Below are 15,522 nucleotides of genomic sequence, written 5' to 3' on the forward strand. Positions count from 1 at the left end.
TTATCAATGAACTATGACATGCATGTCCATTGTATGAATCTCCATTGTTTTCCCACATAATGAATAGATAATATCCTTAAGACCTATTGGTGAACCATAAGGTGTATGTGTATTGTTTTTATTGCATTTCATTTCATTTTTATGTTTTTTCACCGTATCATTAAGGTTAACTTGAGAGTTTCCTTTTTAGTTTTCCCTTGAAAATATACTTGAAGTTACTATAACTTACAAACTAGCAAAGGGGTATAGGCATGAAGGTGCATTCGAACTGTGGAAGCATAATGAATACACCCACGGCCGTAGAAGTAGTCATACATGAAATGGCACATTGCATAAAATGGTTATAATCATGCACTCAAGGTTTGGACGCTTGTCTTCCATGTGGTCGACCGCATAGTAGCCAAGAGAGGGGTTGTATTTCGTCATGTCTTGACAAAACAATACCGATCGTAGGACAAAGTGGCCAGGTGAATGGACGCATGATCTTGAAAACTCGAAGGGCAAGAACCCGGAAGATCCTACTCCCAATAGTTCGAACACAAACACAAACACATGTCCTTGACTACTCGAAGGCAAGAACCCAAAAGATCCTACTCCCAATAGTTCGAACACAAACACAAACACAAACACAAACACAAACACAAACACAAGCTCTGACTCGAATCCATAAGGAACAAGGTGCAAACTTATCTTGATTCTTTAGTAAAGAAGAATAACAAAAGGTGGGCATATCCTTGGAACCAACCTTCTATGATCAATACATGCCATGATGTTTTCTTTTTCTCTGTAAAGAGTGTGAATGAATGTGTGTGGGTGTGTCCCACTTTTGAGCTTGATTAACACGCAGAGAAAGAAGTTAGACCCCCCAAAAAAGTAAAGGAGAACATACATATTTATAGATGGCCACCATAGCTACAGAGTATTGTCACATATACATATAACTATCTCCATAGGTTAGAAAGAGACAGAGCAAAAGAGAGACAGAGAGACAGAGAAGCAAAGATGTCTGAAGAAAGAGGCCATCACCATGATGATCACAAGCACCACCATGGTGGTGGTGGTGGTGGCTATGGTGAAGGATATGCAGGAGGATACCCTAACCAACCTTATGGCTACAACAACACCCCTGGCTATGAAAACCAAGCTTACTATGGCAACCCCCCACCCATGGAACCTTATGGCTATCCTGGTGGCCCACCTCCACCACCACCACCACAACCTTATGGCTATAATCCTGGCTATGGCAATTATAACAACCAACCCCCATATCCCAATGCTTATCCAGAGAATTATGGTGCCTATGGCTCAAACCCTAGCAGTGCTCCTCCTAATTATGGATATGGTGCTAATCAGCAACAATCCAATCTGGCTTATGAAGAAGAGGAACATAGGGCTGCTAAGGCTAAGGCTGAGGCCAACAAGCATAAGAAAGAAGAGCACTTGGGAGAGTTGGGATCCCTTGCAGCTGGTGCCTTTGCTCTGGTAAGTCTTCTACTCTACTTCAATCCATCAGATGACTAATCTCTCGGTGCAATGCAAGGCGCAATCGCGTCATAATTAGGATTCAAGATCTAAAATCTGGACTCATTAATTAATTACCTTGGATTAACTTGATGAATCAACAAAATTTCAATCAATTTAAGTAGAAAAATAAGACTGGGAAGAATTAAAACCCTAAATTTGGCTCTGTTCTTTACCTTGGATTAACTTGATTCGACCAAATTTTCAATCAATTTAAGTAGAAGATAAGACTGGGAAGAATTAAAACCCTAAATTTGGCTCTGTTTTCTTTTTTTGGGTCTGTCTACACAGTATGAGCATCACAAGATGAAGGTAGACCCGGAGAATGCAGGGAGACACAAGATCGAAGCAGAGGTGGCGGGGGCGGCATCCATTGGATCTGCAGGGTTTGCTCTGTACGAGCATCATCAAAAGAAGAAATCTGAGCATGAGTATGATGAAGCCAATCCATCCTCTGGTGCTGAAAAGAAGCACCACAATTGGTTCTAACTCCCAAATTTGGCATGATCTCTGCTTTTTTTCCCAAGTCCAAAATTTTATGACTATATGTTTTTCCCCTTCAGATATTTAATTTGGATCTAACTCCATATCAATATGTCATACATACCATGTTTGTAAAAATAGCATATCAATCCAAAACTTGTTTGTTTGTAAGAGAGCATGATAGTCAGGGACATGAGCACTTCATCATGTAGTAGCACACATAAACGATAGACATGGGGATCTTGAGTACATCCCGACGATTATTTTGGCAGAACCTTAGATTATTTTGACAGAACAATCTTGAGTTACATCCGACGATTGTGGCAATTGCTCTAAGTGTTTATCATTAAAAAGTACAATAAACACTAATCACATCATTACTGAGCACATGTTTTACGCAATTAGGGTTTTTATACCGTTCATCAACTAAGTATTAGGTTTTAGGGTTTAAATTGTTTTTTATGTTCTTAATTTCATTGCCTCCGCATCACCAACCCAATGAAAGGCAAGTTGGACACATTTTAGTGTCAGACAACCCTCTTGAATGTCGCCAAGGCATGGTGTGGTTCTTCTTAAGCTATTTGAATGTCTGCACAAGATCATGACTGTCATCATAGTGTCTACAGAAACTTTAGTCCAATGTTTGACAATGCCCAAGGAGCAAGAAGTACGATCTCCATTTTCCGACCCAAAGTTTGTTGTTGAATGATCCATATGGCTAGCTACCATCAAACTATCAGAATTGTTTATCATTGTTGGCTTACTATTATTATGTGGTCATATGATCTTCAAATATGCAAAGCTTCAACAGCTTTTGTTCTCTGTAATTCTTCTTTGGTTTCTTGATATAATATCTAGGCAAGTATAAATACTAAACCTTTATATACTCTGCGTCATATAATTCCTACTTCTTCGCACACTAGTGATATAACTCATTCCTAAGACTAACTTCTAGCACACAACTGGTATAACTCTTGCAAATAAGGACTAACCCCAATAAATGGATCCTACATGTTTGTATGCCACACTCTTTTGAAGTTAATTTCGATTACCAAACGAGAAATTTGAAATGTCATTATAGCACTCATCCTAACACACTTCAATCTCAACATGACAATTTGCATTGTCATTGTTGACTTAAATAATCTCCACTATTATCCACTTGCATTGTTATTGTTGACTTAATAATACCACCACAAATGTCCTTTAGTGGAGCCACAATAAATGCTTCTATATGCTGCACAGACCCAACGTCTGTACTGTAAATGGAGCCATTTCCAAGGGTATAGATATGAATGGCCAGCTCACTAATGTGCACCGAACATTTATCATGTCCTGTAGAGGAGCCACAATAAATTTGTTTAATATTCGGTTAATGGCTTTCACATTCTTTTACAAGACCATTACCAAGGGTATTGACTTGAATGGCCAGCTCGTTAGTATGCTAAGGGGGAGGCATTAGATCTTTGTGTAGTGATTTCACATCAGGTTTGTGGATTTCACGTTCTTTTACAACACCTTGGTAGAAAAGAATCAAGCAAATTACTTTCATATGACAAGTTATGGCTTCTTATAATCACTATGGATGATTCGATCATTGAAAAGTGAGTGCCATTTTCCTTTCTCCTACATGGCAAAGAATAAAAGACAGTCATCACTTACATTGTGTACCATTATAGCCTCACCTTCTTGAAAATAAGACACCGCCAATTCTTTCAGAGTGCTGGTAATAAATGGCTACAGGGAAAACGCTCAGTTACTTGCACAAAGACATTATAACTTTAGATTCTTGAAAAGAAGGTACCATTTAATCTTTCGGATTGCTAATAATAACAGACTAAGGTGAAAACGCTCAATTACATGGACAACAACATGCGTAAATATACAATACACACAAAATCAAATGATGCATCCTCATGAGATTGTCAACATCTGATCTTGCACGATGGAGTAACATGCGTACATACATACAAAAATTCACCACATACACATTTCCATTAAGAGGTTAATGATGAAATAAGATTCCCTCTCTAAACAAAAGAGAATACAAGAAATGCAAAGGAAGCATATGGAGCTACATCCTTATCTACAAGTTGAAAAGTACAGCAATCAGAACCATAGATGGGATTAGCTCCAGGTTATTACTAGACAAGTTACTGTAGATTGGCTCATTTCTTCGAAAAAGGAATCCAGCATTTCTATAACTGCATCAAGAACTTGCTAAGCAAAACCTAAACCTTAAAAAACCTCACTCAATACTGTGTTATTGATCAACTCAAGTCAACATATAAAATAGTGCATAAAACGTATAAGATCAACTTGAAGATCTGATATTTCCACAGATGGAATCACCCACCTGAGTTAGTGGTTTCCATGGTGTGTATCAAAATAGAGCTTACATATAAAAAATTGCAGCTTTGCTATTCCCAACCCAAAATAGAAAATAAAAACAAACTCTTACATTTCTTAGAGATATCTCCTTCTTGCACTGATAAGCATGAAAATTTAACTAGCAAGGTTAGATTTTTTTTACTAGGAAATAACTAATAAGTTGGAACCTTATCAACATTCTCAAGGATGTCAAGCCTTGTTGGCTTTGCCAAGAAGTCAGTAAATTCTTGGAAAGGAGACTTTGTGAAGCGGGTCTCTCTCCAAAGGTCAGGAGTGAGGAAACCATATGTTTTCATCAAGCAGTCGAATGTCGCCTGTCATAATAATAAAAACCACAAAGAATCCACATCTGTCAGCAACGGCGTAGTCATCCAAATATCATACATAGTACATTAGCACAGTTAGACTTTACATTGATAAACCGTACACAATATCAACCATATAGATTTCGGTACTCTACTCAACCTATGTTCTTGTGACACAAATACATAATCCCTTGTGATATCCAAGATGAAATGCTTTCAAATCAATTTATTCTTTCACGATGAGAATTTCACATTGAAAATCTAGGATCTTGCTAGCAATTTGCATGAACTTCTAAAGTGTTTGCATGCTTAATCCATCGCAAATAGATAACCAGTGTCTACCATTCCAGTGATGAGTGCAGAAGAAAGAGAGGAAGAGCATTGGAAGAGGAGAAAAAAGGGGATGAAAGAACCTTGACAAAATTGCCGAGCGTCTTGGTGGATCCTCGGGAGGATGTGAAGACGTCTTCAATCCCAGCAAATTGGAGCACCTTCTTGGGAACACGAGCGGCGACAATACCAGAGCCGCGAGGGGCAGGGACGAGCCGAACAGTGACCGATCCGCACTTCCCAGTGACCTTACAAGGCACAGTATGAGGCTTCCCAATCTTGTTCCCCCAGTAGCCACGACGGACTGGGACAACAGAGAGCTTGGCCATGATGATGGCCCCTCTAATGGAGGTCGCAACCTCCTTGCTGCACTTCACACCCAGGCCAACGTGTCCATTGCTGTCCCCTACAACAACGAACGCCTTGAACCGAGTCCTCTGCCCTGCTCTCGTCTGCTTCTGTACTGGCATGATCTTCATCACCTCGTCCTTGAGTGCAGAGCCGAGGAAGAACTCGACGATTTGATGCTCCTTGATGGGGAGGGAGAAGAGGTATATCTGTTCTAAGGATCTGATCTTCCCTTCCTTCACAAGGCGGCCGAGCTTGGTGACAGGGATCCATTTCTCTTCTTCGTCGCGGCGAGCGCCACGACGGGGGCCTCGGCGATCTCCTCTGCCTCTGCCTCCGCCTCTGTCTCCGCCTCTGTCTCCCCCACGGGTCCCGAACCCTCGCCCAAATCCTGCTCCCTCCGCCATGGCTGCAGGAAGCTTCGGCCTGTCTGCGCCTGAGCAACAAAACCCTAGAAACCCTAATGCTATCCTGTTAGTAGTTATGTATTTACGGCTACTACTAGGAGGAAGCGGAAACGGCTCAGCTCAAGCCTAAACCTATCTGCTAAACCGATTTTAAACGGTCGTGCGGTTTAGCGGCTCGGCTAAGGCGTGCCGCGTGAGTGTGCTCCTACCATAGTATGAACCATACGTGCATTCGCATTCGATCATGTTTCAATCATTCAAGTATGGTAAACACCCTTGACGTATGGTAAATACCATACTTTTGTATTTATTATTTATTATAAGGTAATATGTTTTTTAAGATAATAAAATTAACATAAAAAGTGTAAAAAAGAAAAACCTATAAGAATGTTGTGATAACATACTCATTCGTTTTCATTCGTATGAAAACGAATGTTTGCTAATGCATTCGAGTATATTACGTAGTATGGCTACTACTACTACTTTATTATAATTCCTGGCCATACCCCTACCTTATTATTATTATTATTACTACTGCTACAACTACTACATACTACAATCTACTACTACTACTTTATTATAATTCCATGGCATGCCTGTACCTTTCTCCCCATTCTGGCCACGAAAGTGACAAATGTGTATGCAAGCCCTGCCCACTCACTCCCCGTGCATGTGCAAGCATAGGCTTGAGCACGATGACATAGGGATTCCCCTGAGGACTTCATCAGCCAAGTCACAAAAGTGCACATGCAATGCCCCTTTGCTTCTCGTTGTCAATCTTACCTTAAATAGACAAGTGAATCAACTCCGTGATATAATCTTACCTTAAGATGTTGTAGATTTTCACAAGGCCCTTCCTATGGAGGTTCTATGCACTCAAATTCCCTCTTATATTATGTGTGCGATATCTACATTATATGACCAAAGCCCTAGATTTAGCTAGGTGTCTAGGGGGGCTATTGAAGGTAATAACATGCACCATTGGTGTGAAGGAAGAATGCTCACTCTCTCCTACCTTCAACAAGGTAGTATGCCACATCACACGTGGGTGTGGCGTGTGACTCAACATATTAGGTACATGTACACCTACTCACATTCGTTCTTACTTTGATGGTGTAGACATAGTGTCTCAATCTAATGTATGTCAATATCGTCACTTCCATGCCCTAGATGGTTTTTCATGCAAAAACTCGAGTAAAACCTAGGAAAGGCTAAGGTAGCACCGGGACATTTGAAACGGGTAATATGTCGCATTCTCTTTTTCACATCTTGGTGATTTTCCACATATCCACGTCACTTGCTAACAAGCTAACTTCACCTCATCATAAGGCAAAGTTGAAGTTGTGCATAAAAATCAGCAACAATTCGGTTTGAACCCAACCGAACCGTGAAATCGCAACTTTACAGTTTAAACGGTTCGGTTCAATTTTAGTTTTTTTTTAACGGTTTGGTTTGGTTTCAACAGTTAGAAACCGCGGTTTAAATGGTTTAACGATTTTTTAAAATTTTAATAAAAAATTTAAAATTTTATTTTTAAACACTCTTTTCATTTTTAGACCTTATTCTCACATTAAAGGAACATCTTTTAAATTTTTAAATTTTTAAATAATGAAATATTTTAAATTTTAAAATTTTAAGTTAGAAACCAAAACCAAAACCGCAGTTTTAACGGTTTGAAAAAAATAACGGTTTTGTGGTTCGGTTCAAGTTTCAACAATTTTAAACAGTTCAATTTTGACCCTCTCAAACCGAACCAAACCGTTGCATTCCAATGCATATCTAGGAGTCATATTTATGAGCATATGATCAAATCCATCAATGTTAAGTGAAATAATGTCATATTATTGGGTTTTAACAACCCTATGAAGCATAATATTTCCAATATGCAACAATATCCATAGAGGCCTATGATGCTTCCTCATGTATATATGAACGTAACTAGAGCACCCACTAGTCATGATATTTACACGAATTATATGTAGTAAAGCATCCATCCCACACTAGATCATCTATTCTTAATTAGTGACACCCCCATGATGAAATTTTGGACAATGATTCTCATAAATTGGATTCAAATCATGCCACCTCAAAGAACCACACGAACGTGTTTTAAGAATAGAAGAAAATGGAGACAACAAGACATGTTGAAAAATCATGTTACTCGCAAGTTATGAGATGACTATAGGCTCAACATCAAGAGCTTTCCAACCTTCTGATATTCTATACCTCTCCAAAACGACCATAGGTAAAGGTATTGGAACAAGATCTACGACAACTCTATACTCAAAAAACTTGGATCGCACGAAGAGAGCCTCTTTCCGCAAAGTTGGCGTGCTACAAAGATGTTTCATGAACTTCTTAGAGGATGAACTCATAGAGAGACTAGGGCATGGATGTCATGCTACATAGTGCTCACAAAGTAATAAGTCGACTCAAAGTACCAAACCAGAGATCTGAGTACTATGAACTTCTTAGAGGATGGACTCATAGAGAGACTAGGACACGGATGTCATGCTACGTAGTGCTCACAAAGTAATAAGTCGACTCAAAGTACCAAACTAGAGATCTGAGTACTATGAACTTCTTAGAGGATGGACTCATAGAGAGACTAGGACACGGATGTCATGCTACGTAGTGCTCACAAAGTAATAAGTCGACTCAAAGTACCAAACTAGAGATCTGAGTACTATGAACTTCTTAGAGGATGAACTCATAGAGAGATTAGGACATGGATGTCATGCTACGTAGTGCTCACAAAGTAATAAGTCGACTCAAAGTACCAAACTAGAGATTTGAGTACTATGAAACTTCGCAGTTTAATTTTGTTTAGTACGTATACCGTGATTTGTCTTGTAGACCGATTTTAACTTCATGAATTCTTTTTATATGTTTTTACAAACACATTTTGTGGGTTAAACGCATGAAAACAAAAACTATAAATTTAAGAGAACCCAAGTTTGATCTTTGCTTGAACTTGATTCATATCATAAATGACATTGTATTATATTCTAGATGTAAAAATCGTGTGTACTACATTTCCATGTTTAAGAGGGACTATTGTTGATGTCGCACACCATTTAGATAATATATGATTTCTCTATTGTATTAACAACTACGACACACGTGATGGTCCATCAATCGTATGCATTTCGTGGCATTTCTACAAAAATTGTTGATATCGAGAACAATGCTACATGTTTGTGTACCTTGTCAACCACTAGGGACACAGATTGATGTTGCCTCATGATCACGGAAGTTTGAAAGTCTTTTTGTGCTCCATCTACATACATCTAATCATCGGGACATGTTTATGGATTGTGTGGTCATCCTAAACCTAGCCAAGTCCCCTCCTTATTGCATACATTAGCACTACACTTGCATACATTATTTTACTTGCAATAATTACGATGTATTACATCGGTCTACCCACACTCAATATGCAATCCACACATTTTTCCTCAATGATCAAGAAAACATAATAGAATGCTACACTTGCATACATTATTTTACTCATAGTAATTATGGCATGTAGTGTTGGTCTACCCACAATCGATGTGCAATCAACATGACAAATCCAAATCACAACCTGATACCTTCAAATTCAAAAGTTCTCTTGACACAATCAACAAAGTTTTTATGTTTAATGGGTCTAGAAGTATAAAGAAATGCATATTTTTGTGGATATTTATAAATTCAAGGATGTAGTCTAATGGTAAGTCAAAAACACTCCAAATCTTAAGACGTAATGACCCAAAACTCTGAGGGAGTCGTCTAAGATGGTTTCGTAAGGAAATCACCCCTATTTCAGAAAAGATAGATGTGGCAAAGCAGTGGAGAGAAAGCATATGTCAAGGAGATGCCTATAATATGGTGGGGCATGGCATGATGTGAGAAAAGGACATGATAGTAACATGACAACGAATAGGAAGAAACTCAAATAGTGGTGCGATGCAAAGAAGTCAAGTAGTCAATTGACAAACAAAGTTTGACATCGATTGAGGCATCTAGCGTTTGCAAAATGGAACGATGAAGATGATGTGTCAAGGAGATGGCTATATACATGGTGGGCCATGGCATGATGTGAGAAAAAGACATTAACATGACAAAGATATGAAGAGACTCACTTAGTAGTGCAATGCAACAAAAGTCAAGTAGTTAACTGACAAACAAATTTTGACATTGGTTGATCCCATAGATGAATGGACAAAGGTATCTAGTGTTTGCAAAATGAAACGATTGGAAATATATGAGAATATTATTAGGAAACATGATTGAAGGATCAACATATATTTTATGCATTGTAGTAATCATTTGATCTTGCACAAATGTTCATATGGTGTAGATCATATATTGATTGTTTCAAGTTATTTAGGCAAAGTATTGAATGCAAGAGGTGTGAATGGGGAAACATGTTTAGTCTCCTAAGGTTTTTAAGGTTCAATAACAAGATGTCAAAGTTGTGCCGAAAGTCGCACTCTACTTTAAGAGATTGTGATAATGAAAAGCGAGGGGTTTTTAGATTAAAAAACAAGTTGTCCAGGTTGTGCCAACAATAGCACTCTACTTTTAGAGCCTGTTAGTGCTGATAATAGTACTCTATTTTTAGAGGTTTGAATGTATAGGGAAAACCAAGGGCCTATGCCATGTAGCTTTCCTACTATCAGAGAGAACATAAATATAACAGCAAGGAGGTGTAAACATTGGCACACTATTGTGTACTATGTGAGATTCCCTCTTCCATATTGTGATATAATAAATAATTATTATTTTACAAAGAATGATTTGCTATAATTATGAGTACAAAAGTTGTAATGATAAATGTATATAAATCCACGCAATACACCAAAGCTTCATTGCAAATTGTATTGTTTGTTAGAGTAGCAAGTAAATTTATTATGTAAATCTCTAAAGTAGCATGAGAGCTATCTTTGTCCATGTGTTAGAGGGCTTAGACAAGCTCACCAAAGATGTTCGAGACATTGAAAACGTTATATCTAAAAGAGGTATGGGATGTTGCCTACAAAGCATGGTTTGTGTGATTGAGTATTGCCTCCTCAATATTGCATCCCACAGTTGGTCATTGAAAGTGACATCATTCCCATTAAATTATGAATAAAACATAGTGTGAATTGCTTAGAAAAGCGCCTCATTGAGGGGGTGGACACAAAGTCATTCTATGCACATCATGATGTGATGCACTATTGCCTCTTGTTTGTAAATATAGTTAATGAATTATGAATTAATGAGCAAAGAGAGGAAAGAACATGTCTGATTATTTTCAATAAAGAAGAAAACTTTTCTTGTTGAGTATGATGTTATGCATTGCTTCTTATCTATTAGAAACTAAGTTTAGAGGTGAAGATGCTAATATGGAGAGTGTTTTTAACACTGGTTGAGATTGCCACGGCTCATGTCATTGAGTGTGTCGTTGCATGGACTAAATTATTGCATGGTTACACTTTTCAAATTTTAGACATAGTATGTATGTCCATTAGATATAACATTTATACTTGTTTTTTTCAAATTGCGTTGACAAGTTGGTCATCATTGAAGAGATAGACATGAAAGAACACAAATCTAGACCTAAAAATACACATGGTTAAAGAGAGAATGTTATAAGCTACACAAGTTGTTTTCTTAGTTTAAATGTCATTAACTGTTTGGGGAGATGAATATAGGTAGTCGATACAAAGTTTAACTTAAAATAATATATTGCACGATCATTGTTTGCAAACGTGGCAATAAAACAATTGTCAAAAAAAGGACAAAAGAGTCGTAGAAATTAGAAATATGGAAACATGAATAAATATCACACAACATTCATAAAGGAAAAACATGACTATTTTGTCGCAATGAATTATGGACTCTAGAATAACTTCTTGAACAAGACTTATTGCAAACGGTTGACAATAAAGCATTAATATTGCAATGTATACCGATATACATATTTTTCATGAAATTACATACTTGAAATGTTTGGTCAAGAGAGAGTTGAGATTGACATGGCTCATGTCATTGAATGTGTCGTTGCATGGACTAGATTATTGTTCAAGAGACTAACGATTCAGTCAAAGGAAGTAAAAGGCAACCATCACCATCAAGCCAAGATGTTTTCGGTGACTTGTGTTTTAAACTCAAGTCATATATACTACATGCTTTGTCTCACATGGTTAGGTGGGGTTAAATAGAAACGAGACAAACACGTTCATGGACCCACTATTCTAGTAAAAAGGTTCCCTAGACCCCTTATTTATAGACTACTAGTCAAATTATTGAAAACGTGTTGATTGGATTTGTTTATATAGTAGCATAATTTGGTACAAATGGTTGGAAATTTCCATTACACTTTTTGCTTTCTCGTGATTCCCGAGAATAAGAAGCCAAAATTGGTTAATTAGAAAATTATTCTTCGAGCATTGTAGCACATGAATTAGTTGTGGACTTGGATTAGATACTTTGCATGTCTTGACTCTCATAATCACGAAGTTTCGATATAACTTCTCCTCGTATTATTTCATTAGTAAAAAAGGTTGGTTGGTTAGCAAAATATGTTGGTTTCTCTCGGATGTTTCGTGGATGGACCATACATTAGAAGTTGAGCCAAAGACTTTACATGTGTCAACAACTTGCAGAATCATAAATATCCTCTTGTACAAGTTCTAGCTTTTTTCTCATGGTGATGTAATAGGATGTTGGCCCACAAATGGTCTTAGAGACATTGCCGGTGCCCATTGCACGTACACCATGTTTTGGATTCTCGAAAATCAAACAAGCACAAGGCGTGTTCGACCGAGTGGAGAAGTTGTAAATGGCAAGGCAACAGAAGGCGACGTCAACACAGGCGAGCAAGAGCGGGGGAGCACCGATGTGTAGACGGGAGATGGATATAAGGTAGATGAGGGGTTAAGGGTTAGGGTTTAGGGCTAGCAAGGTCTAACAGGGGAGGTGGTTTGGTTGTGTTAGAGTGAGGGCCAAGGCCAGAGCCAAAGCCAGAGCCAAAGCTGGTGTTAGATCTTGGGTCAAGGCCCAGGGCCATATCCACAACTACTGCGAGGGTTAGAATCACTGCCCAATGTGAAGAAGGGCTCGTACTAGGGTAAGTGCCAATGCCAATGCCAACGTTAGGACCACAATCGGCAACTAGTGCAAGTTAGTTAGTCAAGAGAGAGTGTGTGTGTCTTTTTTTTTGTCTATGACCATCCATCCATAAGAACACCCCATTTAATTTAGAGGAATTTATTTTATTAGACCCCCCCCCCCCCCCCCCCCCCCCCTCCCACATCTGTTTTCCTTCCATTCATTTTGAACACAACTTGCTTTTAGAGAGAGAGACACACACACAACTTGCTTTTAGAGAGAGAGAGACACACACAACTTGCTTTTAGAGAGAGAGAGACACACACACACGACTTGCTTTTAGAGAGAGAGAGACACACACACACAACTTGCTTTTAGAGATAGAGATAGAGAGAGATACACACAACTTGCTTTTAGAGATAGAGATAGAGAGAGATACACACAACTTGCTTTTAGAGAGAGAGAGAGAGAGAGAAAGAGAGAAAGAGAGAGAGATAGAGACACACACACACACACACAACTTGCTTTTGGAGAGAGAGAGAGAGAGAGAGATCAACGCCGTGTATGTGCGATCCACCAGATAAGACAGACACAGAGACAGACACAGAGACAGGCAGGCAGGGAAAACAAAAACTCGTTCCGTTCCATTCCATTCGTTTGATCAGAAGAAAGAAGCAGCTGAGCTTTTAGAATAGAAAGACCCTCTTCTTTCTTTCTTTCTTTCTGCTTGTCTCACCTTGCAGCTGCAAAAAGAAGAAGCGGGAAGAAGAAAAGGATCAATATTACTTATCCAACATGATTGGATACACGAATGAGCTTCCTTTCCCCTCAGGTACTTATGTCTTTCTCACAAAACCCTAAAGATCCCCCTTGTTTTATCCCGAAAGCCTACGCACATTTTATATCCCAAATCCAATGTCGTAAATCATAGGAACCCTAAAATCCTAAAAATCATAAACCCTCCCATGTCCATGATGTGACGGATCATCACAATACAACATACACAATATTATTTTGTTATGTTATGGGATCATATATGTGTCTGTATGTAGTAACCCTACAATGTCCATCAAAGGATGTACTTTGTTGATGCTACTATTTATAACTTGACATTTGTATTAATGGTGATGCATGCTGCCTAGGCATGTTTGCTTCGAACCAAAAGGAACTCAAGATCTGTGAGGCATTAAAACATTCTGTTTGTCCTATAAAATCTAAACTCAACCATACCCATGATATGGCATGTGCATGTAATATTTAAATATATGTTGACATTAAAAATGATGTGCATTGTTTAGGCCCTAGGGATGCTTCATTCTTCTCAAAACCTTGAGGCAATTGAGAAATTATGGCGCTCAATTGGTCTTCCTAAACTATAATCTCTTCAACTATACGTATGATGTGATATTTGTATGTAAAGCCATTATATGTATGCAAATGTTTTGACATTTAAATAAATGGTGCATAGGAATACCAGTTCCTCCTTCCCAAAACTGCCCCAAGTCGTTCAGAGAATCAATTGGTTCAGATTTATATGATCGGGTAATGCGATGGAACGATTCAGGTGCTGTTGCTGCCTTGCATGCCACAGAAACCAAGAACGGCGCATCTACTGATGGTGAATTGGAGAATTGGGAGAGAGAAGAGATGTCTCCTGTCTCAGTTCTTGATTTATCGAAGAAGCTCAAGGAGTTTGGAGCTGGACTAGTATGCCACCATAAAAAGGAATCATGTTTGCTAGATCATGTTTACAAACAACGGGAACAAGAAAAGAAACCTGTGTTTCTAGTTGGTGATGGTAATCCAAAAGGAGATGAGGGTACTTCATTCCATAAATTGATGGATGTGGAAGCAATTAATGTGAATCATATGGACAATATTGAGTTGGTTAGAGGTGATTCTAGAGCTTCTGGTCGGGGTGATTCTCGCATAGAACTACCGTCTGATGTAACTAGGAAAGGAGGTGGTTCCAGCCACAATCGAATGTTTCTATGTGGTGGTTGGCCTATTCATCGACTGGAGCAACCACTACAGTGGTCGCATGTATTCAGAAGTGTTGTGCCAAAGTCGAAGCGCAAGCCATCCAACTTCAACCAATTCTGGAAGAGGATGACCATTAAAGTCTCCAGGAAAAGTGAGGCAGGAGACAAAGCGAAGTAAAATCCAAGCACATGCTTGTTGTAAACTCGTATAATTTCTCTCTAACTAACACACTAGATAATATATGTACATATACAGGAAAGGAGGGAGGAAAAAGTTAATTCTTTAATTCTTTTGGGCGCTAGCTAGCTTTTGTAATGATGCCAAACTTGTTTCCTGTTTCATTCCCTTTTAATTTAATATGAGAAGTATTTTGAGTGACTATATCTGGATATTCTTCATTAGATTTGAGATATCAGCAAGTATTAGCACATCCATGGTTCAAGTAAGGTGAAAAGTTATTCTGTTGGATTGTTCTTAAGTATCATTGGGTCTGTCAATAATTGATTTCAGAAAGTTAAAAGCTTCAAATGCATTTTTCATGAATCAAGACTGCTAAGATAAAAACCGGGGTTTCAAATTAGAAAATTGCAAGTCACCATGCATCAATAGTGTGCTTACTGTTTGAAGTTCTCATCTCTTGACTGGATCCTCTCATAACAAGTAAAATATATGCAAGT

At 38.4% G+C, this 15,522-nt stretch overlaps 3 protein-coding genes across 3 annotated transcripts; 2 read left to right on the forward strand and 1 right to left on the reverse strand.

Annotated features, from left to right (window-relative positions):
* The first annotated feature begins 936 nt into the window (after nucleotides 1-936).
* LOC147850293 (uncharacterized) lies at nucleotides 937-2,177 on the forward strand. The gene is made up of 2 exons (XM_087336712.1): nucleotides 937-1,482; nucleotides 1,813-2,177. The coding sequence occupies exons 1-2, from the start codon at nucleotides 1,003-1,005 to the stop codon at nucleotides 2,008-2,010; spliced, it is 678 nt and encodes a 225-aa protein (XP_087192838.1). The 5' UTR covers nucleotides 937-1,002; the 3' UTR covers nucleotides 2,011-2,177.
* A 2,136-nt stretch (nucleotides 2,178-4,313) lies between these two features.
* Nucleotides 4,314-5,800, reverse strand: LOC147850294 (uncharacterized). The gene is made up of 2 exons (XM_087336710.1): nucleotides 5,114-5,800; nucleotides 4,314-4,709 (listed from the first exon to the last, which is right to left on the reverse strand). The coding sequence occupies exons 1-2, from the start codon at nucleotides 5,783-5,785 to the stop codon at nucleotides 4,548-4,550; spliced, it is 834 nt and encodes a 277-aa protein (XP_087192836.1). The 5' UTR covers nucleotides 5,786-5,800; the 3' UTR covers nucleotides 4,314-4,547.
* A 7,641-nt stretch (nucleotides 5,801-13,441) lies between these two features.
* On the forward strand, nucleotides 13,442-15,226 carry LOC147850295 (uncharacterized). The gene is made up of 2 exons (XM_087336104.1): nucleotides 13,442-13,694; nucleotides 14,331-15,226. Exons 1-2 carry the CDS (start codon nucleotides 13,658-13,660, stop codon nucleotides 15,020-15,022), a joined length of 729 nt encoding a protein of 242 aa, XP_087192230.1. The 5' UTR covers nucleotides 13,442-13,657; the 3' UTR covers nucleotides 15,023-15,226.
* The last annotated feature ends 296 nt before the right edge of the window (nucleotides 15,227-15,522 follow it).

The sequence above is a fragment of the Azolla caroliniana genome, unplaced genomic scaffold, assembly GCF_043228905.1.
Source record: "Azolla caroliniana isolate FFs.n. ecotype wild unplaced genomic scaffold, voAzoCaro1.0.p SCAF_21, whole genome shotgun sequence".
In the NCBI taxonomy this organism is placed as follows: domain Eukaryota; kingdom Viridiplantae; phylum Streptophyta; class Polypodiopsida; order Salviniales; family Salviniaceae; genus Azolla; species Azolla caroliniana.